The 27,587-nt window shown below is 37.8% G+C and overlaps 1 protein-coding gene across 1 annotated transcript; it reads right to left on the reverse strand.

Annotated features, from left to right (window-relative positions):
- Nucleotides 1-129: 129 nt before the first annotated feature.
- Nucleotides 130-27,587, reverse strand: PI15 (peptidase inhibitor 15). Its single transcript, XM_009468993.2, has 6 exons — nucleotides 27,446-27,587; nucleotides 26,539-26,880; nucleotides 9,547-9,665; nucleotides 9,132-9,264; nucleotides 8,869-8,984; nucleotides 130-6,312 (listed from the first exon to the last, which is right to left on the reverse strand). The coding sequence occupies exons 2-6, from the start codon at nucleotides 26,809-26,811 to the stop codon at nucleotides 6,177-6,179; spliced, it is 777 nt and encodes a 258-aa protein (XP_009467268.1). The 5' UTR covers nucleotides 26,812-26,880; nucleotides 27,446-27,587; the 3' UTR covers nucleotides 130-6,176.

Below are 27,587 nucleotides of genomic sequence, written 5' to 3' on the forward strand. Positions count from 1 at the left end.
ATATATTCAAACTGAATTTAAATTCAGTTTAGATATGTCCTTTACTATCTCCCTGAAAATTTGTCTTCTTCAGGGAACAAATCAGCAAAAGAAACAAAAAAGATGCCTCAAAAGAACATCAAATGTAAATACTGATAATTTTACTTATTTATTTAAATGCATAGATATTACAAAATAGATCAAAATGACGTACTTTTCTTTATAGTTTCATAGCATTAGAAGTTGAAACAGGGATACAAATTTATATCTCAGGTATAACATATATAGCATCATATGACAATATGAAAGAAATGTTATATTGATAAGTTCACTGCAAGACGTGTTACACAACAAGCTTTCTTCTCTGAAAAACCAGATACAACCCCACCCACACAATTATCAAAAAGATCTAAACAAGAAATGATGAAAATATATAATGAGAGGGGGTAAACAACATTTCACTGTATAAACACTGAACATTTTTTCGGCTTGGGTTCAGAAAGAAAGCATAGAAATGTAGTCATTTTCCAATCCTCAACATCTTCAAACTTCAGAAAAAACTTCCTTATCACATATGGAAAAAAGCAACTTTAGATAGTTTGCTTCTTAAATGAACCCTGCCTTTAAGCACCGTTTCAATTATGTAAGAGCACCCTACGTGAAACAAAGATGTTTAACTCCTCAGAGCTATTAGATTCCAATATTACCATTCACTCTTAAGGAACAAGTTTATTACCTTAAATATTGTATCTAAGACACTTCCTGACTTACATGATGATGTGTTGAAGCTGTAGCGAGTTTCCAACATGATGAACAGCCCAGTAATTTGAATAACGATTGCTGTTGTGAGCTAAACATATAACCTGGGGGATATTCCCTCTCTTATCCTGCTGGCCAAAAAAACCCCAAGCATAATTTATATGCATTATCAGTATAAGGGATTTTTAAAGAATTTACAGCCTGATTGCCAAATGATAAGGTGCCAAAAGCTGGAGGAATCATAAAACCTTTTTCCACTCTGAATCTTGTTTTCTGGAAAAAAGATGAGGAGATAATAATAATTGCAACAATTTCAGTCTGTTTTTCTCACACTTCACACTCAGGGGAGCTCAGCAGAGTGAGGTTATCTATTAAAAGTTTATGTCTGTTCCATTAACTTGTGTGAATTTAAAAATGCATTGCATTGTAATATGAGCAAAAGCTTCTTCTCTAACAGAAAATAACTATATCCTGAGGGAAACTTGGTAAATGAAGGTTAAGCAGCAAGAAAGTATTCAAATTATCATTAGTAATGATTTGTTTTTTTCTTTTCTTGAATTAACCAGAAGGGCTGTTGCCCATCTGTTGTATTAACCAGATCGATTGTTGCTATCTTTTTTCTTGATTTTCAATTTATTTTCTATTGAAAGAAAGCAGTTTGAGAAGGCTGTGATTATTTCAGGTTACTATTGACAGAAGTTTAATATTATCCTTATGAATCCAAATGGGAAGGCTTGTGCATCTTGAGACCATCAGACCAATTACGATCTGACAACCAGAGCATACAAATTTTCTATTTTGCACAGTTTTAAAAAGCACCATAAAAATGCTGTGTGCTTGGATTCTATCAGATCATTTCATTCTAGATGAGGAAAGCAACAGTTTTGTCTTGAAAACTTAGCAATAATGGGCAAATTTCAAGAGCAATTTGGGCCTTTAAAACTCTTATTTTATTAGAGATCATTAGAATTTAGTATCTGAGTAATGAGGCTTCCCACCCCCTGCTTTTTAATCACTATACCTGATTTAACGCCTCTAAACATTTTTCTGACATCTGAATAGCTCTGTTTTATCTCATACTCACAGAACTTTGTATGATAGGTAACTGACAGCCAATACAATTGTGATTGAGTTCTGTACTTACAAATCGCATAAAACTAAGAAATGGTGGAGTTATGCAATGGGCCTCATTTCTCAAAGAAAACTGACAAAAAGTCATGTGTCATTAAAATCAAGGCCAAAAATTTTAAAGGAAACAAACTAAATTTGCACATGCTTGTTTTTAAAAAATCCTAAAACCTTTTGGATTCCTATGAAATCAAACAAATATATTGGCATTCTCAACCACAAGAGGGCATCCATGCTTGCAACCTGATCCTTGAAGATCATATATAAACAGATATATCTATATACCTATCTATCCATCTATCTATAGACATAGATATGGATATAGATACAGATATATTTCTTTCTGTTAGGTCCCAGCTGTGGTATAGAACACATTTGCTCTGGGAGGTTTCCTCTTTCAGAGTCCCATGGCATTTCTCAGTGTTGGTAAGGGATAGCACATGAAGTCTAATTTTGCTGTCTGTAATGCTCTCATAGAATCCAACTTTCTTACTCCCACAAAAGTTGTGTTAAATGTCCCATGATTTTCACTGAGGCCTGATCCAACTCATCTTGAATTCACAGGGGAACAAACTGAGCTCAGAGAAGAGGAACACGTAGCTTCCCAAGGATAAGTGTGCAAGGTCAAGTCTAGATTTTCTGAAGTCATTTGTTGCCCCAGAGAGAGGATTTGGGATCACTAAAACCTGCTCAGCATCAATCTGAAGTCATGACGGTCAAGAGACCTTACTCTCCCCATAATCTATTCCACAAGCACTTCACTGTTGTGATGAGGGGAGGGTGCTGTTTGTTTTGGTTTTGAACAGGAATACATTTTCCTCTATGATGCACATAAAACTCTCATTAGAGCCTGAAACAACCATAAAAAGGAACTTTGAAAGCAAATCTGGCCTAGTGGTAGTAAATTATATGCTTAGCTGAAAAAGATCTCACAAACACTGGAGTGTATATGGTAATATTGGAAGTAAACCTGATCTCACACAAAAATCATGTATAACTTCAGCACCAGAACATATAGGTTAGCACCAAAAGGTATCAATTGCTACCCATCATCTTAGATGTTTAAATGAGGCAAAAAATCACAAGCAGATATTATAAAGGGCTGCACTCAATAATTAATCATATCAATTACTTCATTTTTACTCTTGTGCCTCTCACAGTATATTGACCAAAAATATTTTTAGCCTTATTTTAGTGTGTGTATACTTTCATAATTTTATATTTAGAACAGAACAAAAGTCTGAGCTAATTTCTCTGTCTTTAAAGGCACACCACTTTGCTTAGAAGAAATTAGTACAAATCTTCAAGGCTAGCAGAACAGCAGCTGGGGGTAGTTTGTGTCAGCATAACCTTAAACTCATCAAGACTTTTCATCAGCATGTATCAGAGCAGAGATACTGCCAAAGACATCTGAAGTCTTCTGCACATTTCAGTACTTTTGTTCTAGAAGCACTTGGTGTCAGGTAATCAATCAGGCAGCACTGACCCTGGCAATCAAAGTAGCACTTTACTGGCATTGTCATTACCCAACCCAAGAGAAAAAAAGATGTTAGAAATTGGGGTGATTCAAATAGGTAATACAGAAATGCCTTCAGTAACCTACTTACTAAATAAAGTGGAAGGAAAAATTTCATGTAGTAACCAAGTATTTGATGAGCTGTAATCCTCTCTGTTCAATGAAAAATATTCAGCTAATGCTTGAGTGCTTGTGGCTGGTTTTATCAGGAGCTGCTTGTATGAAATAGCTTATACCCAGATCATTTTTTGCTGCTGTCAATTACAGTGTGATTACAATAATTAATCCCTAGCACCATTATGGGATGTTGTGAAACAAACTGCATACCTGTTTGTTAAAAGTAAAGTTTTCTATATCCACAGAAAACAAAATATTCCACAAAATCAAGATATTTGTAGCAACTTAAAAAGTAACAGATACGATAACATATATACCCGTTATAATAATTTCAGCTGAATTACAGAATTATAAATTAAATTACAATGTCTAGTCCTGTTTGGAAAGTGTACCATACAACATACAAGTTGCAAGTTCCAAAGTGCATAGTCATTTATTGTTAGACCTACTGTTGTAGGCTCCATGGCTTAACCTGAACTTTTGCTTATGCTCTGCTTCCTATCTTGTATTAAAAAAAACACAATAAAAATATTGAAAAAGGCTAGATGTACTGTTTTAACTGTGCTGTCTTTACCTCTAGAGAAGTTTCCTTATGCAGAACAAAAATGTATTTGTCCCATGCATCTTTGTCAAAAACTGGGCTGGCTGAGCGCTAGTGACCCACCTAGTATTGTCTCACTGAATTCTTTCAGTGTGTACATAGGTGATGCAAAGAGGTTGTGTTTCACTCCCAAAACAGGACTGGATTTTACTCAGCCAAAGTGTTTGGCTGATTGAGCACTGTCCAAGTCCAAGCCCCTTTGAAACCAAAAGGAAAACCATTTATATTGTAACTGTTAGAATAAAAGTTAGTAGAATATTACAAGTATTGTTCTTTTAAAACATGGACACATTTTAAGACAATATACTTGTCTAGTTATTGTCCTGTCAGATGCAGAAGTGTCACTAACCAGAAATGTCTGAAGAGCCACAGATCAGTTGCTGACGTTTTCTGAGGGATCAGATTATTGGACAGGTGGAGAGGGGCTGTTATGTTTCATGTGCTGTAGAGCCCATTCCCCACACACAGCTATCTTGCTGGAGAAAAAGAATAACTAACGTGAAGAATTCAAACTCCGATCTTTCTTTTTACATCACCAATGTGATACTTCATATTCTAGTGACAGACTGTCTCAAACACCCTCAAAAGGACTGAATTAATGACTTAAAGACACATACATATGTAGCGCTAGTGAAATTACCCTCTGTTGTTCTGCTTGCTCTACTCAGGATTGCTTTTCAAAGTTCATAAATTTCAGAGGTCTAAATGTAGCAGTGCAAGCAGACTAAACATGTATATTTAAAGTGGAGTACATTCTGCCCTGTAATATAAAGCCAAAACTCAAGGCTATTTCAATGACAGAGTAGTTGCGGCAGACATTCGATTTCCTCCTTTTTATAATCTGTTTTTCAAGAAAACTACTTGTATAATATTCTAGCTTAAAGTGTAGGTCCTCTTTATAAATGTTCTAGTAAGCACCCATAACGCGTGCAGGTTTTGGCTGGAAAGGTATGAATAAACAGATTTGCGTTTTTTTTAATTCATACAGATATTTTCAGGAAATAGTGCAATATATTTTAAAGGACACTGCCAATTGCTTTAGAAATTTGAAATTTTTGTCACAAATCTCTATGAAGTTTTAAAGTTGCCTGATGTCTTTTATTTGGAAATCCTCTTATCTACTTTTATGTCTGATCTCTCCTTGAAAGTTTCACCTGGCTGTTTCAGTCAAGGGGACAGCACATATACTGGCAAACTTATAGTGTAAAAGACAGTATGGATGTCTTGTATTGATACCTGTTGCTTTGTAGCAATATATTTCTTTATCTTCCTGTGCGAGAATAAATACACTGCTGCAAAGCACCATTACACCATTATGACTATTCAGAAACACAGGAAGGTAGACTTAGGCTGTGTTATTATACCAGTATATTTAAAGTGATGTAGCTTTCTATCTAGTTAAGACTTTAGACATGTGAGTTAACAGCCACTGCATCTTGTCCAGTGTGGTTCCTCATTCTCTCTAATTTTTCTGTCTGCACACAGGCATTGTTGATGATAGCAGCAGCTGTGTGCTGAACTCTTGGAACGCCATAAATGAACTGATGTTGTGCATGAGGTAGGTAAGATCCTGCAGTTTCTCTTGCACATGTTTTCCTCTGCTCAGAGTCCCATTGACATTGCAGGTGAAAGCAGAGGTGTAAATGGGAGGAACCACCGGGATCGTGAGGACAATTTGTTGCTTTCTATGTCACATTCCATTTTTAAAGCACAGTATTAAACAATGACCCTTCTCTTTCTGGAGCTATTATTTTTAAAAGGAAGTCATATTCTATCTTTTAATGTGCTTTTAATAGACCTTAATCTTCAGGAAGCTACACTTGCTATGGTGAAAATTAGTTTGCTCTCCTTTAACAAAATGTTAATCTAAGAGGGTTAATGTGAGTCTTAAATCCCAAAGTGTTAAAACCAAATTATACTATACTTTGAAAGCTAATTATACAAAAGCATACAAAAAGAAAACATCAGAGTATTATTACAATATCTCTCTCTATATAATATGTGCAAAATTCAATATACAAGCTTCTTGTTACTCATCCATGTTCTTTTTTTTTAAAAAATAATGTAAACCTTAACTTATTTAAACCAGTATAAGTAGTTTGATGTTACTCCTGGGAAACAAAGATTGTCGGTACAAGAACCTCCATAGCTTGGAGGACAAGCTGAACATGGGACTCCAACTTTATATGGTGCTTCTCCAATCCAATTCCCCCTGAAAATAAAAAAGGAAAAAGAATGCTTAGTAATTTCAGTGAAGAAGAAAAAAAAATCATTAACCATACTCGTTCTGAGTGATTAAAGTTAATGTCTTCAGTGATATCCTATAAATGCCCTGTTACTGAAAACATACATTAATCTATTTCTGTAGGTTACTGACAAACATTAATCTACTGATTCCCAAAAAACAGCGGGAAAATGACCATGTCACCCCAGGCCAGTGGTCCATTCCATATCCTTTAGTCTCTGTGGTGAAGTCCCAGTCTTTTGCTTTTGCTACAACCATGTGATTCTTGACTCTCCAAGCCTGGGACAGAGTATTTTTTACAGGAGGGCTATATTTATGAGAAATTAGCAACATAAGCATTGGTGCAAGGTGAACACTTTTTTGTCTGGCCATTATCTTAAAAGCTTGTTTTTGGAATGTGAAAAAACAAACTGAGCGAAATCTTGTTGTTAGGTTGCACTACCTGTGGTTAGAGAAAAGGGAAGATGAAAACTATTCCACCAGTAATGTATTAAAAAGAACTGTATTTGGGCATTTGTAGGGGTCTCATAGATGTTAATGGGAGGAGGAGGAGGGCTCCCATCTGGTGAACAGAGCTGGGTAATAGAGCCCGGGGGGAAAGGGGTACAAGTCTGGAGAGTAATCATGTGAAAAGAGGTAACTCTGAAAGATCTAGGAACATCTGAAAAATGCATCCAGACTTTTAGGTGCTTTTATAAACGCCAGGCTTTTTGAGATTCATGTAACACTCGTGATGTAGGCAGAAAGTAAGTTAAAATTAGATTTTTATTTAAATGTTATGTCTCACTAAGCAAAGAACTTTCCTCTAGTTCGCATGTGATGCGGTATAGCAGTGAGTAATGCAATTATTTATGAAACATTTTCTCATCCCCCACCTCCCAGCCAATAACATTGGATCAAAAGCCCTGGTCTGGGTTGTGCCTTGGAAGAAAGTAGGAATCTCTCAAATAATTTCCTCATTCCTACTTCTCTTCCAAATGGGTACAGCAGACTGAGTGCTCAGGAAATATATTTAGTTTGATAACAGATATGGAAATCCAGAAAGAGTTTGCTGAAAGCTGACTCCTCCTTCATTTTCTATGCAACACGTGGCTGATTTGTGTGAGTCCGTTAGGTAACCAGGTGCAGGACCTTTCTAAACTTTGTAATTATCCTCCTTAACTTTTTTTTTCCTGATTTCAGAAGCATAGATATTTTTCAGCATCACAGCATGGCATCAGTGGAAATTATTGGAGTTCTAAATCCTAAATCTTTGCCAAATTCCAAACTTCATAACTCAAGTTGTGGCTGTAATATTCACCCCCTTCTCCTTCAGAGATGCATTCTAGGAAGTTTGTAATTTTTAATATTTTTTTTCAAATGAAGATACATAAAACAAAATATTTGGGTTTCTCTTATAAACTTTAATTCCACTTTGTTCATGTTGTGGAGCTAGAAGTCAGATACAATTTTTGCTGCCTGTTTTTTGCTCCCTCACATTCATTTCTTACCACCCTTTTCTGGTAGATATTAAAGACAAAAGGACAGAGAAATCTTGATTTCCAAAAGTGTTTTTTCCCAAGTCAGTTTTCTTACTAAATCCTATCTTTTTTAAGTTGCAAAATCTTTAAAAATTCTTTTACTCATGTAACAACTAGAATGATGACATATTCTTGCATATTCTTTACCACAAATGGACCTGTGCCACTGAGAGTTTATGGAAAACATGCTCAATTAATTATACTTAGATTCCTATACAGAACTATGGCTTTTCCTAATATTATACAGTCAGAGAAACCAGCCATTTACACTGTCCATGCTGCTTTTGAAGCACTGGTCCAAACCAGACCTCAAATCGAAGCTCTTCCAGAGCCACATTTTATTGATTCATTCTGCACCCAGATGTAACTTGGGATGATGTCTAGGAAATGCTGGGAGAAAATTCATTTCTCCATTTCAACCTAACACAGATCTCTGCACAGCTACTTGGTATAGGGCCACCTATGGGTGTCTATGACCTATACTTTGAAGGACCCTAATATGGAAGGGAAGATGAGATTTGTAGACACTGAGCTCAGGTAGATAGACTTTGTAGGAAACCTATGCTATGGATGCATAGCTCGTAACGAGCAAAGGTATCTTGTGGGCAACAACATGTGTTCACAGTAAATCAAGGGCCTGATCTACAGTAGGATTGCTTACCTGAGGAAGTCTAGCTCACCATGAGTATATAAAACAGAGTGAAGAAATAAGGAATTGAAAGTAAAGCGGAGTCAGCACAAAGGAGGAAGACAAAAAGAATTATAATAATAATATCAACAATAACAGAAAACAAGTGTTTGGGTTTGTTCCATACACATCAAGTTATTTCCTTTTCTTCCTTGTATACCAAAAAGTCATGCATTTTCTGTATGTTCAGATATAAAGTTAGAATGAAGGAGCAGCCCACAGAAAAAGCACAAATAGAGGTCAAGCTGCAGAAAAAGGAGGACGAAAACATGCATGAAGTATAAAAATAAACAATATTAAAAGAAAGCAACTCACTTTGGGGCATAGTTGCATACCAAGTAAACTGCTCGTCGCCAAACAGATCCCCAGACGTTCATATTGTGGCATGTGTGGATTGCGCAGCCTATACGATTGGAAGTGGCCCAAACCATCTGAATAAATATTTATTATTGGTGAAGTCCAAATTGAAAAGAAATATATATATATATACATTTATGTGAGAGAGAGCTATAAATACATCACAGAAAAGTCCAGCTTTGGACGGTAGATTTTGAATAGAAGAACGGAATTTATATAACCTGTGTGTAATGGGTGCACATGGGTCCATAACATCGCATGGGGCACCTGGGGTTGCAATCCTGAGGATAAGGGAAAGCATAATCCTTCACCTCATCGTACCACGGCTTTACCAGCTGGAGAATAGATCGATACCTGGGTTTGTTTAAAAGACAGAAAGAAAAACATGTCATTTTAGATTTAGGTATTTTGGAACTTTCTGCTGCTCATCCCTCTGATGCAAGTCACCTAAATAGTCATTTCTCCATGCATCACTAGGGACACAGTATTAAGCAATAATACTCTTAAGCCAAATGAACATAGATGGTTATCAATTATTGCTAGAATACTGGATGACACTTGCATCAGTCTAAGATTTGGATCTCAAAGGCTGTTCGAAGGCTGACAAAATAACTGTTTTGTAAGGTATCTGCCTACCTTCCAGTTCTTACAGACAGGTTCTGGCCCAAGAATCTCAGTAAGTAGGAAGGTCCATGGTCCCAAATGCATGTAGCAGCCCAGGCCTCTGCAGATTTGGCGAGAGTTTCATCCCAAACCTGACAAAAGAAAATATCCTTAGCAATAGAACAGAAAAAACAAATAGTGATCACAGTGCAAGAACACAAGAAGCAAGTATCTTAAGTCACAAATACACTATCATAACAAATCAGATATGTAACCTAGGCAGAGAGCTCTTGAATTCAGGAAACTGTGGGGCAGCATGTACAGGATCTAGCAGGATTTGCCCTAACACTGGGCAGAATTCCCACCCACATCATCAGAGGAAGCCAAGTATTCAGATCTCTCCCTTTTTTCTGGAAAAGCCCTTCCCTGAACAGGCATTCTCCTACTATTTTCCCTTCCGTGTTGATGAGATCCATGTGTGGAGAGGAGTGAAACATTGGCTGGGACTCAGATGGAAGTTAAAGTAAAGTAGAGGCACACAGGGAAGAATAATTCAGCACAGGTATTATATACCCCGCAAAACCCCAACACATTTCAAATAGGATCTCAGGAGTATCTATAGCCAGAGAGAGTGTGTGTGGCAGCTTTTCATATTTGAGGCCACAAGGTGAAGAAAAGGGATTCCACAAAGGCAAAGACTATGGATAGTTTCCAGGTGTGGTATGAGTTTCATCATTTTATTCTGCATGGGAGCTGACATTGCTCCCTGCCCGGAATAAAAAGATAACAGCTCTGTAAGAAGAGCCAATTTGACTTCTTAAGTTGTCCTCTAACAGTAGGAACATGACAAGTGAACTTAAACAGTCTCCTTTATATGCTTTTGCTGCTCACTTACATGCTTGATTTGTAACTAACTCCACTGTTTTCTCCACAGCAAATAGGCTTGCCTCAGCAATAATGGAGATATCAGCAATAGAACCTACTGCACCACTGGAGCTCCAGATAAAGAATATCTCACTGTTATGTTACAAGTACACACAAATTCTAGTATATTTTAGTGTTTGAGTGATACCCAAGTAGGCTCTAGATCCTGGAATTAGATCTGCATTTTGAATACCTTGAGTGGACTGTTTCAGTGCAGGACAGTTTTAGTGAATTGTAGGTAGAAAGGCAGGAACAGAATGTGGTAAAATTGCCTACTCAGCTCATCGCTGCTTTTTAAACACAGACCCAAACTCATAAATCTTGAGTGGCTATGAAATAAAGAGTATGCTCTCTGAGGTACAAAATAAGAGGCAAAGTCAGAAATAAACTTATCAAAGGATAAGGTGCTCCACATCACAAATATTTTCAGTTCTATTAGCTAATAATGATTTCTAACACTGAATTCATAGTTTTAATTTTGCAAACCTGCAGAGTGAAAAGACTGACCACAAATCATGGACTAGGACAGTAATTCATGCCCTGACTCTGTCTGGTAGTTTGTGAAATTTCTCTAAGTGAAAAGGACAAAAATTGAGTAAATTGTATGAAATTGCTATATCATTGAACCAAGCCTTTGACAATATGGAGTGGGTGAGATTAAAGCTGAAAAAGTGCAAGAGAGATCAATATGAACCCTTAATGCAAATGATCTTCCATTCAAGTGGAACCACATCAGGGAAAGTAAGATGGATGGTGCTTGAAGCAGAGCAGATTTACTTTACACCTGTTTGTAAAAGGCTCCAGAAAAAAGTCAAAGCAAATTGCCAGTAAAAGGACAAAACAGAGAATTGTTAGGAAGAAGCATGCTAAGAAGGAATGGTCTTCAAGCCAGGGAATACTTTGACTTCAGCTCTGAAAAATGAAGGGAGTTTCTCGGAGGAGTTAGAGATAAGTCTATAACTTGGGAAGAGAAGGCTGGAGCACTAGGGTACAAGAGAGGGGACCTGGGGCTGCTATGGCACCATCCAAAACCCAGGAAAAGCTCCAGGGCCCAAGAAGAAGAAAACTGTTTACAGACATTTGTTCTGCTTTGTATCTCTGACGTTAAGCCAATTAGCTGCATGTGGCCAGCGTACAAATAACCCTTTATAATCTCGGTGGTACATCAGTGGTCCCAAAAAGAAGGCTTAAAGAGGGGGCAACAGTAGGTATAAGCATAAAAGTGTGCCTGGGAAGTGTGCCTGAGAGGCCAGGGGCACAGTCAGTGTTTGGAGCCTGCCCAGGCCCAGGGGAATAGGGGTGCACATGGATCCAGCGTGTGGGTCCAAACACAGCTGCCTGGTGTGCATCCATAAGGGGCAGCTCCGCCAGGACTGTGACACCCCATAAACACCCTCCTTTGCTGGGATTAATCATGCTTCTGGCACGAGTGCTCCCTGCCAGGAGGCTGAACATGAGGTTTGCGTGCTTGGTCCCAAGCGACCTGGCTGCAGTCCCACAATAATCTAAATGTGTACTGTATTTGCACAAATAGCACCGAGCTCCTGATTTCCATCTAGCATATTTTCACATACTAAATTGCCTTGCAAAATAGTATGTTAGATGTTTGAAAGAAATGCGAAGACTGGATCAGGTTTTTACTATTAATGCCCTCTCTAAACTAGGCACAGCCCCTGCCTTGGACAGTGAGGGCATTGCCAGTCCGCTTTCATTTCTCCTCAGCTTCATTTTCTGGTTCTCAGGAATCATCTGCAGCATTTGCTTGGTAAAGTTTCAGGGAGTTGTTTGAAACTCAGTTAAAAAGTTGTGGGTTTGGCAGGTAAGCATTACTGTGATACACAGTGTGCTCTGCTTTCCATTGTCTATTCATTCTTGACCACTCTTTGGACATACGAAATTTTTGGCAAATGTAAAAAAAGAGAGAAAGAGAAAGAAAATAACCACTGAATAAGAAATAAGGGGGAGGGGACCATATGCAGCATCTTTTAATTTCCTCCATTCCTTCATTAGCAGGCTGGTGAAAAGCCTTTGTATAGAGTCCACTACTGCTATGTAAATCATTTGTATTTCATGAGAGAAGATGAAGTGCTTCACCTTCCTTATTTTATTTTATTTTCCTAGAAGAAAAGGTGGTCTCAGCCCCTCTAGGACTAGCCCTAGATCACCCCCACAAGAAAAGACAAATAATTAATATAAGCTGAAGCAGAAAAATTACTATCTCATAATGACCTAAAATCTTCTAAACTGTAAGAGACTGTACCATTAGTTGACCCCTTTCAAAAGAAGCCTGATCCTGAGTCCACACTTATATTAATTTGTATCCCAGTTCAGTCCCCTGTTTTGGGCATGTAAGAGAACAGAGCAAAGACATTTAGATTTTTGAGCCCATGAGGCTTCATTGTTGTACATAGGTAAATAGCATATAAAGAAATAGAAAAATATCCTAGAAAGAGAAACTGAAGTAACTTGAAAGCCAAAGGGGGCAGTTTCTGTATGAGGAGAAATCAAAAATCTCAAGGTAATTAGCGAAGAGTTTAAAAAACCAGTGTGATAAACAAAACTATAAACTCTGAAATGATGGCCAATCCAGTGTTTCTATTAAACATGTTAGAGAAAGCTGCCTGACATGAACACAAAATTGCAAAAGGGAAAAACGAGAAAGATTTGCATACTCAGTGGGTCAAGATCTGAGGAGGTGACTCATTCTCAAATGCTAATCATGCAAACTCCCAGTGCCAAACTATGCTCATTCTCTCCCTAGGGATAGCAAATCTTCATTTGCTAGGTCATTAGTAGTTGGGGAAGCAGTCACCTTCCTTCCACCCAGTATAAAGATCCCCCCCAAACTCTCCAGATCACTGATTTGGTCCAGCATGTAAACCCTCCGCACTCCTCAACTGGGTCTAACTAACTGAGCTGCGACAGAGTTAAAGTGTCTCACCACACTTCCACTGGCAACTTAAAGTGAACATCCTTTGGCCAATTTATTTTTCTTTCCTCAGCCAAAGACTATTTTCCTAGAAAGCTGTCCGACTGTGCTCTCTGCACTGCTCCCTGCAAAACTACACTTCAAAACTACATTTCACTTGAAAATTGTCAAGCAGACTGAATACAGGGAACAGGCCAGTGCTTCTACACGGGGAGTTTCAACACCAGAGACCACTTTATGAGGCTTTATGAGACAGCTCTGGGGTGTTCTCTGCAGTCACACAGCATATGCTGGTTGCGAGTTAGGACTAAAATCTTAGTATTAATAAAGTCAGCGGGAATTTTGTCAGTGAGGCTAGAATTTCACCTAAGACGTTTTTTATGTTTGTTTCACTCTGTAAACAAATAGTAAAATAAATTCTTTCATTCCTATAATGTCTAACACGCAATGCAGTGTAAAACGAAATCTCTTTAATGTTGAACAAAATTCCTTGAAGCCCCAAAAGCGAGCTTCCTTCCCCAAGGGAAGCCTTTTAATGTTGTGAGTCACAGTTCCCTTGTACCCTTGCTTTCTATGGCTGTTTCTATAGCTGTCTCTCAGTTGTTCTTAGATAATTTATATGTAGAAGGGATGGAGTTGCCCTTTTGTTATTTGTTGGAACAACTTTGTTGGAACAGGAGGTCCAGGTCACAACTATCCTCTTAGGTATTAAAATGATGATGAAGCTGAATAAACATTATGATGATGAAAAAGAAGAGAAGCAACTACAATATTACAAAGATCTGTCCCCAACATTCGTTGTAAAATAATTGGCTGTTCCCTTCCTACATGGATAGCTATGCTTTAATTTGAGGAATGATTTACATAACCATTTTCAACTATAACTTGAACTTAGAAACACGTTTCTTCTGCTCATTCTTATTACAGTCAAAACTGTACTCCTAATATCAATTGTTTAAAGGGAGTAGCTTTCCCTTGACACTCTGTTCAACACATGTCTTAGGGGGCAAACCCTGTTGCAGAACAGGAGGCAAAGCTGAAGGCAACCTCACTACTTTATCTGTAAGTAGAAAACATTGAACAAGTTTACCAAAACAAATTAAATTGAGAGCTTTTAATCCAAATCACCTGTTCTGACTGCAAACTTTCTAAAGGATTGCTGTATTATTGCAAACATACTGCTACTCTGGATACATTTACCCTGTGTTACTTTTCCTTGAAAAGTAAAAAGCTTCATATTCCTAGTTTTAAATGCACTACTGCAACATCTACTAGCACAGCCTGAATATGCAAACTTTGCTGAGAACATCTGTGAATGATGGTTATATGAAGTCATGGTTAAATTACACTGACTAAAACAGAGCAGGGATTCAAAGCAGTGTTCTCAGGGTTTGGAGCCCATCATTGGTGCTAATGAAACATCAGGACCCAGGATCTTGACAGTATCAAGGAACTGTCATTTGGGATCTGTACCTTTATTAAAGCAGGGGGCATATATTCACTAGAGGCCTTCAGTATGACTAGGTGAAATAGTTAATGTCAGACCCTCCTTAAGGATCATGGAGCACCTCTCAGTTTCACTGCACAACAGGCTGGAGTCCTTTTAGTCTGGCTTCATAATATTTGTACTGTGTAATTACATAAAGGTTAGGAAACTAAATATTTTTCTTGTGTAGGGTATGATTCAGGACCTCTAGATATCAGTGAAGCTCATGACATGATTGTGTTTTTTCCTTAAATTAACCTGTCTCTGTAAGATGATCTATGTGTGGAACCTCACATAGACACCTGATGGACGCTTTTCTTAAAAACAGACAATCCCTACCCTTGCAAGTGTAAAACTGTTATATTCCTGAATTGCTTTTATGTATTCCAGAATATGTTAATGACTTGTTTCCCATTTCTGCAAGAGGATATCTCCTCACTATTTGAAAAATAAGCAGAATTTCAACATTTCATAATTTTAAAATGGAAAAAAAATCTGGCTGCTCTATAAAGATTAAAATGGGCATCCATTCTTATTACATCTCTTCAACACAGTGTCAAAGAAAAAAAGAAAGACAATTCATAATTTTCACTCTCTATGTTGCTAATACCTATCCTCAGATTTATGATCTGATTGATAAATTCTGGAAAACATGATGTGATTTTTTTTTTCCACCACAGAAAGCAATTACTGGCTTCTTCCAAAGTCATCAGTAAGATCTGTCAACACTTTACTGCATTTACTTTCCTTAAGAGTGATGTTACATTGTCTTTTTCTGATGACTCATTACTTCAAAAGTAAAAATAAAGTACATGCAGATAAAATGTTTATTTCAGCTTTCTTACAGGTAGACAAAAAGGAATGTTTCAAGCAGTAGAATACCTCCCAAGTAAAACAGGTACTTAAACCAGTAATACCTTTAGAGCTGAAAAGGTAAATCGGAAACTAATGTTTTAGTTCCCCCCACTAGAGATGCCACACCTGAGAAAGAATGACTGATACTGTCACCTGGAATTGCACCCCTTTGTAAGTTGTTCTTAAAGTTCAGAATTTGGAAGAAGAGGAAGTTAAGATCCATTATTCCTGGCAAATATGGAGAGTGAGAAAAAAATATCAACCTACCCTTTGGTAGTCTGGTTCATCATTATGCAATGTGTGGAGAAAGAAGAAGTATTATTCAGATGGGGATCACCATTTAGCCAAGGATGACTTTCCATGAGAAAGCTGAAACATTTTTAATTTCATTTTTTTTCCTGATTTCCTGATTTTCAGAGACAAAAATTAATCTGTTTTCAGATTGATCAGATACCTTCCCTGAAGTTCAGAATGTAGATTTCCAGTGACAAAAGAAAATATCTGACTTAGTATTGTTATATCTTTATGCACACCTTGTTGCCTGAGAAAGAAACATTACTGAAGCAAATGGCAATGAACTCTCCTCTTCTCTGCAAGTACTCTGAAATGGTTATTAATAGCAAAAGTTAGCAAGAATTTGTGATCTAAATACAAAGGGAGCAGAATACACAGTGATACACTGTATTAATGCTTTTCTCATTCTGTGTGGATATCTGTGTGTAAACTGGATGTTTTTAGAAGCATTTAACTTTATAGCCCTCATTGTCGCAAAGAAAATATGAAAAAAATGTAAGAAGTAGGAGCGCTCCTTCCCTGAGATTGCCAGTAGACAGATTGCTAGATAGAAGATGTGGGCTAACTGGGGAATCCATAAAGATATGTTTTTAACCTGGTACCCTAGGGAGTCTGCTAATGATCATTTTAAAGCATTCAAGATATACAGAACCATCCTTCCATTCTTCTTTTGCCATCATAATCCCTAACCTTTCCTTGCTCAGTTTTATTGCCAGTAGCAAGGAAGCTCCCCTCACTTGCACAAGAGTACAAGAGAACCTCAGCAGGGCATTGCTCTGAATATTAAATACCAGCAGCAGCCCTCAGTACTTTACTGTTTGGTTTTGTTCTTTTTGTTTTTTTTTTTTAATATGACATATCAGCTAGTATAATATTCTGCATATTTCTCAGTATACTTCAAGTACTTTAAGCAAAACATACACATCCCAGTCACTCACCACCCTCCTACAAATTCCCTGTGTGTCCATCGGGCAAGGGCTGCTGCTTGTAACACCACAGCAGCCGCAGTGTGACTAGACCATCAGCTGGCTGCCACCGACTGTACAGTGGGAGTGGCAAGCACCAGGTACAGGTTTGAGCACAAATCCAGAGTGAAAATGTGAAGTATGCTGTTTTAATCACTCTCCTCAACAGCTTCTTTACACGACTGTAGTTACGTGATAAGATTGAAAATTAAATGGTGGGATATGTAATTTTAATACAGCTGCATGGCAACAGTGTCACATTTTGCAGTAATAGAAAGTGGCAATTCGTTTGCCAGGTTTGGCATCTTATTTGTCATTAATATATGTTTACTGGGGACTCATATTAGCATCTTCTGATTGTTATTTGGCACAAACAAATCCACAGTGGCTCCTACGCATCTCAGAAAGGTGGCAAGTAGGACCTTCTTTTAGCAGTGATCAGTCAAAAAATTAACCTTTCTACTTCAGACTTCTGATTTTATTCTCCATTAGCACTGAGCTTCTGCTTGTTTGCCCAGCTGAAGATCAGAAGCTCTTACTTCCAGAATGGCAGCAAGTGGGAAAGAAGAAAACCTCAATTCAAGCAATTTCTTCCTGTGAGAAAAATGTTGGGAAGCTGAGGGATGAAATTTGACATCTCCAGCCCATCTGTGCAGCTGCACTCCACAGCTGCTAGTGCAAGTCCCAGAGCAGATTAGCAGATGTAGGCTGCTACCCTCTAACATGCAGGTCTTGTCCTCATGGGTCATTCAGCCATCCAGCCTTGCACCGGCTGTACTGCTTGCATGTGCGGTGGCCATCTCTCAGAAATCCCACAGCAGTGTGCAGGGCACACAAGAGTCCCTCTTGCACAGCTTCTCCCCTTCTCTTTTTTATAGTCAAACCTGTAACATTTTCAGGTTCAGAGACTTTCTGTAGGACCCCCCACCATGTCCGCTACCCCAAATCTGGCACAAAGCTTAATAAAACAACCCACCAGCCCTTCTGCCTGCATGCTTTTTCAGCAGAGTGACTGAAAGAGCCTCGTCTCTTTGCCTTCACTTTTTTCAGTACATACTGTGTGATGAAAACATATGAGCTCATTGGAATTTATAGACAGATTTGGCAAAGTTTATATATTTATTTGGGCTCTGAGATCATTTGGACTCTAGGCTGTCTCTCTCTCTCTAAGAATATGAATACTTTTTGCTCTCAACTGCCACCTGTTAGAAATTTTCCTGTGCATACTGTAATTGCTGCTTACCACATCTGCAAGTCCTTTCCCAAATGCATTAGGTACTAATTAAAAAGTTTACACAGAAAATTGCCAAAGTCTACCCTCTAGACAAAAAAAAATCTTGATGGGAATCACAGTTCTGTACTTCATTCTTTTGCAAATAAATAGAGGGTTAATACATCAAGCTGCCTGTCCAATACTCCACTGCAACTCAAAGTAAAATTGTGTAATGTTTTATAGTCAATTTACTCTCATATAACCAAACCTCCAAACATCTGATTCACACTTCTGAAGGGCTCAGTATTAGAAGGTTTGTCTTATACTAATCAGGGCATCGCCAGACAGATGTCCAAGAAACCTCACTGCCAGAAATTCTTTTCTTATGAAAATTCAAGCCTATATTTTATACAGAAGTTTATATTCCTGGGTGTCTATTTGGTCCAAATTCAAGGTGCTATCATTTGAAGCTTGACCACTGCTAACAGTCAATTTGTTTCTTCTAAAGGTTGTCCGCATTTCTTTTCATGTTTGGCACCAGGCTTTTAAACAATAAGAAACAAAGAAAATTGGTAGGCTGTCAGATTTAATAACAATAAGCTTCCCTGATATGTTATTATTTATTTAGCTTTTGGAAAAGTTAAATATCAGAGCTACATATCTTAAAATATTCAATGCTTTGCTAACCTACTGCAAGGCATATTTTAGTTGGCAAGAGCTTATCTCAGAAGTGGTAACAAAAGGGACCAAACTTTGTCTAGCTCCATGTCACCCTGACAATTGGTCATAAGTCTGAAGAGGAAGGTGTCTGACCTCTATAATTTTAAATACAATCAGAGCAAATTGCCTTTTCTCAAAACCACAAAATGTGAATGAAAAATATATTTCTTTGTGGTGTTTTGTTTCTCTTCTATATGAAAAAAATCCACATTTTTTACTTTTTTTGTTACTAACCACTGAAGTGTTTCATTAAAACAAAAAATGTGCTTAATTTCTTTAAAAGTTTTCAAAGAAAATACTTATTATTTTCTAAGTAACTCTAACTGAAATATATGGCAGCATGACACAAAAGAAATACATAGCAGCTTCTTCTTTCTGCAGGATGAAGAATAAGAACAATAGTTCTTTATTCTCAGAAGAAGAAAGCTCAGTTTAAGATTCTTTCTCGTGATACAGATTAACAGATATCACTGTACAGATAGAGATGCAAAACCAGTTCATTCTCAGCTGAGTTAAAACAGACCTCAAACCCCATTCCAGGGCACCTGCAGATGCATTCATACATTGAGGTGCCTGTGCTGAAGGCAGTATTCTGCGTACAAAAAGCAAACAAGTGGTTATCCTGGGGTTTCCATCTTTTGCTGTCTTTAGGATACACATTTCCACAGACCTGGATAGACTATTCTTCTTTTCAGATTTTCTTTTCAGGTATGGAAAGAGGATAAAAATGTTGAGAGGTTTAAGGTTACTATCATCTCCATTCATGTATGAAACAAAGTACTGTGTATTTTGGATCAAGATTCTTGTGAAAAATGCCCTGTCTCTGTTTTTAGCCAAGAAGTTCAAGAGGTGCTACATTTAATAATAAAGGAATGTCTAATTCTGAGGGCTCTGGGCAGGCTGCTTTTCTATCTGAGACTTTACTAGGTTGTTTTTTGTTTGCTTAAACTCCTAGAAGGCTTTCTGCTAATACTAAATTGAAATAATGTAAATATTCTCTTCTAAAACACCATCAGGATGGACGTTTTAAAATTCTTATGCATAAAACATTGGAAAGGAGCTCTAATACCAAAGCAAGTTCAACACAGTCATTTTTTATCACAATATTTATCAACAATAGCATTTATGGGGAAGTTCTTCAGAGTTTTCAAGGAGCGCTTTCCAGGAAAAGTCCTGTCTTTCAACTCTTAAACAGGTCTTCACTCTGACCATAACTGATGGCTTTTGTACTTCTTATAGCTAGCATCCACTTTGATTTAACCCTAGATGAACACCAGTTTAGTTACTGAGATTGAACAAGGGTTCCTAGCCTTTTGTAGATGAAACTCTGCTAGAAAATGGGCAGCATCCAATGGGTGGTACAGTGCCGCATTATTGACAGTGGTGCAATAGGAAATAGATAAGTAGATAAACTCACCTGTGAGGCAAAAGAGATTTAGGTAACTCTACTGTGCCAAAATTAGCAGAAAGTAAACTGCATCTACTCTTGCTCTCTTTCAGCTTACTGTCAGTTGCCATGTTTTGCCTCCACTGCAGAGAAAGTCAGAGTATGGTTAGTTTCTTCTAATTTTCTGAGAGGAATGATATTCCAGAATTCATTAGCCCTTGATCTTCAGACACTCCTGGTGCTGCGTTATGGCGCCACGCAGAAGGGACATACTCAGTTGGCTAAACAGAAACTCAGGTGGTAAGAATGAGAAGCTGGAACCAGTGAACACATTTCACCATTACACCCTTTCTCATTTCTTCTCACCTCACTTTTGAATTCCTAGCGTAGAACAAGCTAAAAGCCATGGCAAACTGGGATAGGTGGACTACACTGGGGAAGCTCCAAGCTCATTGATATCTCTCCTCCCAGAAGAATGGAGTGGACTATACTTAGATTTACTTTGTGCTCTGGCATGATGAAAAGCAGATTAAGATCTTTGTACCCTGACTCAGCGTCTGATTACTTATTTCAACCTTCACCATGTATATAGGATTTAAGAGAACAGGGCTATTCAATGGAAAAAGTAGGCTGCCAGTAACTTCTAGAGTAAATTCTCCATTGCATTATGGCACTTGTGTCTTTAAACATGCATAGTTAAAATGATGGGCCTAATCTGCTTTGACATTTAAGGGTGCTGTTCACTGATTTAACAAAGGAGCTGTAAACGGAGTGCAACTGTAATTTGCTCCAATATGCAGAAGTATTGTAAGACATGCACATGGAAATCAAGGAAACATTATATGCATGCATGCATCTTAATTAATGCCAAGAGAACTGTCAATAAATATGTAAAAGGTAGTGTTTTAAATTAAAAAGGAGAGAAATTCTATTGGGCAGTTAAAAAGTGCATATAAAGATTAATTATCTGAGTTTTAGAGGAAAATATTTAGGTTAGACATTTGGAAATCATTTCTATTCCTAAGGCAAAATATTTGCCAAGAGATGTGACTGAGACAGCATCACTGTATGTGTTCAGGAGTAGACAAGATGAAAACCATATGTATTTAATGCAGAAGGAAGTCCTGCAAAAGGGCAGGGATAAACTATATGAATTAAGAGATCCTATCCAACTCATTAGACATAAATCTTGAAGGAACTAGCCCTGAAATTCTTACTCACAGACATGGATGATTTCAGTGGGACCATGTAGCTAGCCAGGGCAAACAACTCAAGAACAAAATGTCCTCTAAGATTTAGAATGGTTTGTAAGAAACCACACTGACAACAGCAAAAAATAGGTAAACAAGTTGAGAAGCTTATTTATCAGAAATGCTTTTGAATTCGAGAGAAAACCAAATTAACTCACTTTTTCCATGTCCATATGAAAGGCTTTAGGTATTAAATAGGTCTTTGGAAAACTTTAAGTAGGGTTGTTTTTTTTTTTTTCATTTTGTCTTACCCATCACCTATTGCACATTCACAAAGCATTTTTAAGATCACCTTAACAGCAAGAAAATTTTATCAAGACTTTTAAATTTAAGAGTGAAATAATAATGCAGTTATTTACATTTGCGATGATTAAGTAAGTGGCTTCTCTGACCTGACTTTGTAAGTTGTCTGCAGATCTTCATGGACAGGAATCAAATTCTCCAAATTCATCACCTCAGCAAAGAGTGTCACTGGGCCATACAGAGTGCACAGATTTCCCCCATGACTCACATGGACTCCCTCACACAACTACAGGAATTTATTTTGGAACACAATTACTTTTATTTTAGAACAGTGGTTCATTTCCTTTGTCCATTTTATCACGGTCTTTCATGTGGATTTCCTAGAAGATTAACAGGCTCAGATTCTCCATTCACTTCCAGCTGCTCTGCCACCAGCTCATGAGAAACTATCTTCATGCTATGTTGCCAGGAAATAACTCCTGGGTATCCAAACTAAATCATTTCAGGCTAGTCTGAGAATCTTTTACTATCTTGAGCCCTACAAAGTAACATGTTCACCAAGGGGCAGATTTTCCCAAATATAAAAGTGCATTCATGCAATCACTGAACAAAAAGGAATTGAAATTATACCAGAAGATCTTCTATACATAAGCAGGTTCAAGTTATCTAGAGCATTTTTCTGCTCTTAAAAAAAGTTTTCCGACAGTATTCCACAAACATTCAGCTTCATATTTTTGAGTGTGCAATCCTGCTCCATCTATCCTACTTCAGACATGCTACTGCCAGTCTACTAATGACTGTGTTGATCAGTACTGGGGTCAGGACTGATCCTTGCAGAACCCCACCCTGCAAGCCAGCAGTGAACTACTCTCACACCTTGTCTTTCAGTAAGGCTCTTTAACAAGTTATTCAGATCACCTCAGAATACTCTTAACTAGAACAGATTTTCCCACTTTGCCTATGGCAATGCCATGGAGGACAGTGTTCAACGCCCATTAAGGCCCAGCTATATCAGGTTTACTGTTTCTGCTTGGTGCATGTGAAACTGTAAAGAGCATGCCTGTATGTAAACACCAGGTTTTGCATACACATGGTGACATGGGTTACAACAAAGACCATATGGACTTTTAAAAAACTGTCCTCAAGTGGGGGTGATTGTAGAGAAGGTAAAAATAACATTTGATTCTCATAGGAACAGATATTTCATTAACGAATGTTTTGGGAGACTAAAGATAGTACCAATGCATACTAAATTACATGTTTCATGAGATTCAGATTTCAGCTGACAACATATCTTTATTGGCCTACCAAGTAGCTGAGATGTTCCAGAAAGGCAACACAGGCTTCTGTACTAAAGAACTGGCATTCAGAGAAAGGGATTTGCTTCTTCACTGAATTGCCTGTATTTCCAGATTTACATACCTTTCACACTAGAGAGCTGCAGGCAATTCCAAACCTCGCTTCTTCTGAATCATGAATTTTATGGAACTTTTCTGCTTTCTCCAGAAAAAGTATGCAAAGCCAAGTGGATGATTTTCACCCTTTGTCAGGTCAAAAGGATGGCGTCATCTTTCTTTCTGCGGGTATCACATCAGCTTTTAGAGCACAAGCAAAGATTGGAGAATGACAGGATGAAGAAGAATGAAGGATATCATAAGAAGACCCGCATTAAAAGAAGAGGTCATTACTTCTACATTATAGGCCTGAAAGTTCTTGTTTCTTTTCTCTTTCACTTTCCTTCACATATGCACTGACTCTAGATTTGTACTTGCAGAAAAACTTCCAGCTGAAGGCATCAGCAATACCAGAATGCGAACCAAAAGGAGGACTACTTTAAAGTCTGACTCATAGGGTGCTAATATCCCAAGACAAAGATATGAGAAATATATTGATATTCTCAAGATGTGAGAAGCAGACTGCATCAGGGGAAGGAGCAGAATGTATCAAGGGGAAAAGCACAAAAAAGGTTGGGTGTGGAGAACTGGAATCACAAGAACCAACCCGTACTGTTAAACCCTAAGTTCTTATCAGTGGAAGAGAAAAAGCAAATGGAACTGTACAGAAATGAGAATGAGATACAGTCATTCATGAGAAGAACAGAATTCCTAACAGAATTAGGAAAACAGAACAAAACACCATTTAATATGACTGTGGACAGAGAAAAGATGAGAAAACATCTTTTTCTTGTGCTTCCAAACTGCTTAGTCCTTCTCTACTTCAACACACTTACAAGACGTTTCCACAATCTTCTGCATCTGTGAGTAATTCCAGCTCTCTGACATGTGACATCCTTTTTAGTCATTGTTAGGGGAAATGGGAAAGGCCACTTTCATCACCACCACTGCACTTTTCCAGTGTTCGGGATAGGAACGCACACTCTGTAACATTCTTTCAGCACAGTATACATTGTCTGCTGGTAATGACAATGTGTTTGCTGTCTTACTTATGAAAATGAATATTGAGCGAAAAAACATCTTTTATATATAAGAGCAGCAATCTTATGTCCCCACAACAGATGCTGTGCCATACACTGAAATTATACAGAGACCAAAGAATGGACTAAGCAAGACCAAATAGGCATTACTGATACAGGGGTCCCCAGTTTTGGTAAGGCTTACACCACCATGTCATCTTCAAGACCTTCCTACCAAAGACTTTCTGTAGCCACAGAGATAAAAAGTTGATGATGATAAATCTGTTGAAGTTGATAAATAGATGATGCTGTGGCTACAAACCAGACAGCAGAGCAAACTATGTGTGATGTTGCTCACTGGGCTTTTTTTGCTCTGTGAAGTTACATGGGATACACACAGACTGACTAAATTCTGAAAGAGAATTGGAGGCAAAGGGGTTGGCCGCCACTTGGGGATCCAAGTTCAGGTTGCACTCTGGATCATTACCTACATAGCTTGAAGTGCTGCTCTGAATTCTGCAGCATGAAGTCACAAAGTGCTTTCAGACTGGGAAACCAAACGTAAAAGAAAGCCTTAGACCTTGCCCTCGAGACTACTGATGGGGCTGATGCTGACAGGAACACAGGTACATCCTATGGCTGCTTGGTACTGGTAAAAGCAATAGTAAGAAGGGCAAGGAAAAGAATAGCATATATGCTGTAAAGAGCATGGCTTCAGTCTTGATTTTGTATCAAACCTTGCACAGTACCATTGCAGAGCAAAGCTACAGCAGAATACCCAACCAATATAGGTAAAATCTTGTCAGTTTATGCATATGAGTGGATTACAATAGATTTAATCAAGGAAGATCGCTTTCTCTTTTGAAGGTTTGTTTTTTACAGAACAGGCTAAGAACACTGCACTTAGGAAACTCTTGGGAATATGACATGGTGCTGGCTTCACTTAAGCAAACTGCAGGAGCATATTTCTAAAACACACAAGCCAAGGAAGGGCATGGTAGGCTGCCATTCCCTCAGACGTTACAACAAAGTTTATTTATGCAGAATCAAAGGAAACATCAGTGGAGAGCACAGCAATGAAAATGATGACTGAGCTTGACTTCTGACCTCTCTGTTTTTTCTATCTCTGACCTTTCCACTTAACCAAACTTCAAACTCAGCCTATGGTATGGCAACAGGCCTTCAACCTGCAACATTTTGAATGCACTCAGCATTTTGAGGTGATGCTGGGATGTGCTAAACAGATTATATGATCAAGTCCAGATTTAGGTAACATCTGTGATAGAAAGATGTCCAAATTGTTAGTCATTAGCTGCTAAAAAGGAGGAGTTGTTATTACTATTATCCCCTTTTTATGTCAAGTTGATGGTGTCCTGTTTCTCAACCCGTTAACCATCTGTTGTCATATGAGAAACTCTGTGACTTTAAGCAGATATTATGCTGCTGACACAACTTGTCTGTGCTTTCAAAACAGTATGAATACCCTACTTAGAAGGTAAAAAAATTTTTGCTTGGCCAGCCTATGTTTAACATTAGAGGTCAACAGTATGCATCCATTCAAAGTTGGAACATAAAATAGCAAACACGATGCTTTAGCTAGTAGTGCCAAGTATGAAATCACAGTGAATGAATAACTTCTATCTATATACCTGCAGGAACAGATAATTCACATAATGAGTATTTGCCAATAAGGGGAAAAGGTGCTTGCCACAAACATAACATTTTGAGCACATTGAAATTCTACATACTGGAGAAACGTTTAAAAGCAGCATTTTATTTGATGGAAAAATAAAAGTATTAGGTGCACACAAGCAATATGCAGTAAGTAAAACACATGAGCATGAGAGAAACAGTGCATCAGATGAATTACTTTGCAAACACAATTTTACCATATTGTCTCCGAAAGTACTATGTGTGAAAGAAATTAGAAAGGTTAATTGGCTATCTTTTTGCATACCTCAGGGCAATGACTTTCAGTGTACTCCAAAAAAGCAATGGGGCTACTAATGATTAGCACTTTAAACACATGCAATCTCATGTTGTGATCACATACTATTCTTCAGGCCAACAAGCAGTTAACTCACAACTTCATTTACTTGCATCCCAGAAGCTTCATTGGGACTACTCATGGAAACGAAAATTCAACAGAGCAAGTAAGAGGTTCAGAGTTCAGTATTTAGCTTTTGCTTGCTTAAGTTAATGCAACTCAAAAAATGTAAGAACATTTTAGTAAACAATAACAGTTAAAAATAATTTGTCTACTTAACTAAACCCTCACCTCATTTGTTTAAAAAAATGAAACAACTGACTTACAGTTTGTTTTACTCTGAAATAAAGTTTACTTACCATGTATTCCATGTTGGAAGCAGGTGGGAAGACTTTGCCTCTGACTTGATTATGATAATCAAGAATGGCAATCATGTCATTCTGTGAAATGTAGCGCTTCCGCCTGGCTTTGGGAATTTTTGCAGAGTCCAGATGAGCTGCCAAAGCCGTCTCAATGTCAGTGAAATTATTGTTTGACAGGAGTAGGTCAGTGGAGTTGGGTAACACTAATGCACTTGTTTCACAGAGAATGGAAAACAAGAAAGCACAACTGATCGCAGCGATTACTGTCATTTTGGGGCCAAAGGAGAAAGACAGGCCACAGAGGTACTCTGCTTTAAGTCAGGGCAGTAGAAAACAGATCTGTAGAAGAGAAGATGTCAAAGATGTGATTCTGTACATCTGGGTAGCAAGACAAAGTGAATTGGCAGGCTGTGATCAGAAAAAATGATTCTGTCTGTCAGCTCAATCATAAAAACAATCCAGTCAGAACACGTGTTACTGAGCAATTTTCAATAACCATATTATCATTAAGAGATAGTATGTTCTTACTACAAACACACCAAATGAAGTATCATTATACCATGACTTACATGATCAGAGCTAGCAGTATTCTTGAAATAGTGACAGTGCTATCACACCACATCAGTCCATAAACCACACTATAAATTTCATATGGGAAGACTGCAAGAAACCTCACAGAATGTTTTCCACTGAAAATGAAAAATACATCCTAGGCTATGCCTATCCCATATGCATGGATTGTTTTGACACAATGTGGCACAGACAAACTAGTAGGTAAAAGAGAACATATAAAGCATGAAAGCAGGACATCTTAGAAATAGCATTCAAATCTTAACTTCAGCAAAATGTGATGAGCATTGATAAAACTGCATGCAAAGCAAACTTATTGAGCTGAATGGCTTACCTCTGGATAATACCAAAAAAGAATACAGCCTATTGTTCTCCCAGTATATATAGCACTCTCCTATGTGATGATAAGAACCTTTGTGAAGGAGTGTCTCTTATTACAACCCCCCAAAGAACAAAACTCTGCTGGTTTTGAAGCT

The sequence above is a fragment of the Nipponia nippon genome, unplaced genomic scaffold (genome assembly GCF_047370975.1).
Source record: "Nipponia nippon isolate SJK-2023a ecotype South Korea unplaced genomic scaffold, ASM4737097v1 scaffold_1, whole genome shotgun sequence".
Lineage (NCBI taxonomy): Eukaryota > Metazoa > Chordata > Aves > Pelecaniformes > Threskiornithidae > Nipponia > Nipponia nippon.

What these genes read in the sequence shown, in the direction of transcription:
- PI15 (XM_009468993.2), bottom strand. Translation starts at nt 26,811, where the DNA reads ATGACAGTAATCGCTGCGATCAGTTGTGCTTTCTTGTTTTCCATTCTC. An exon ending in CTTCCAACATGGAATACATG is followed by an intron (nt 9,666 to 26,538) that starts GTAAGTAAACTT and finishes TTCTTTTGTCAG; the next exon opens with GTTTGGGATGAAACTCTCGC. An exon ending in TGTGCACCCATTACACACAG is followed by an intron (nt 8,985 to 9,131) that starts GTTATATAAATT and finishes ATATTTATTCAG; the next exon opens with ATGGTTTGGGCCACTTCCAA.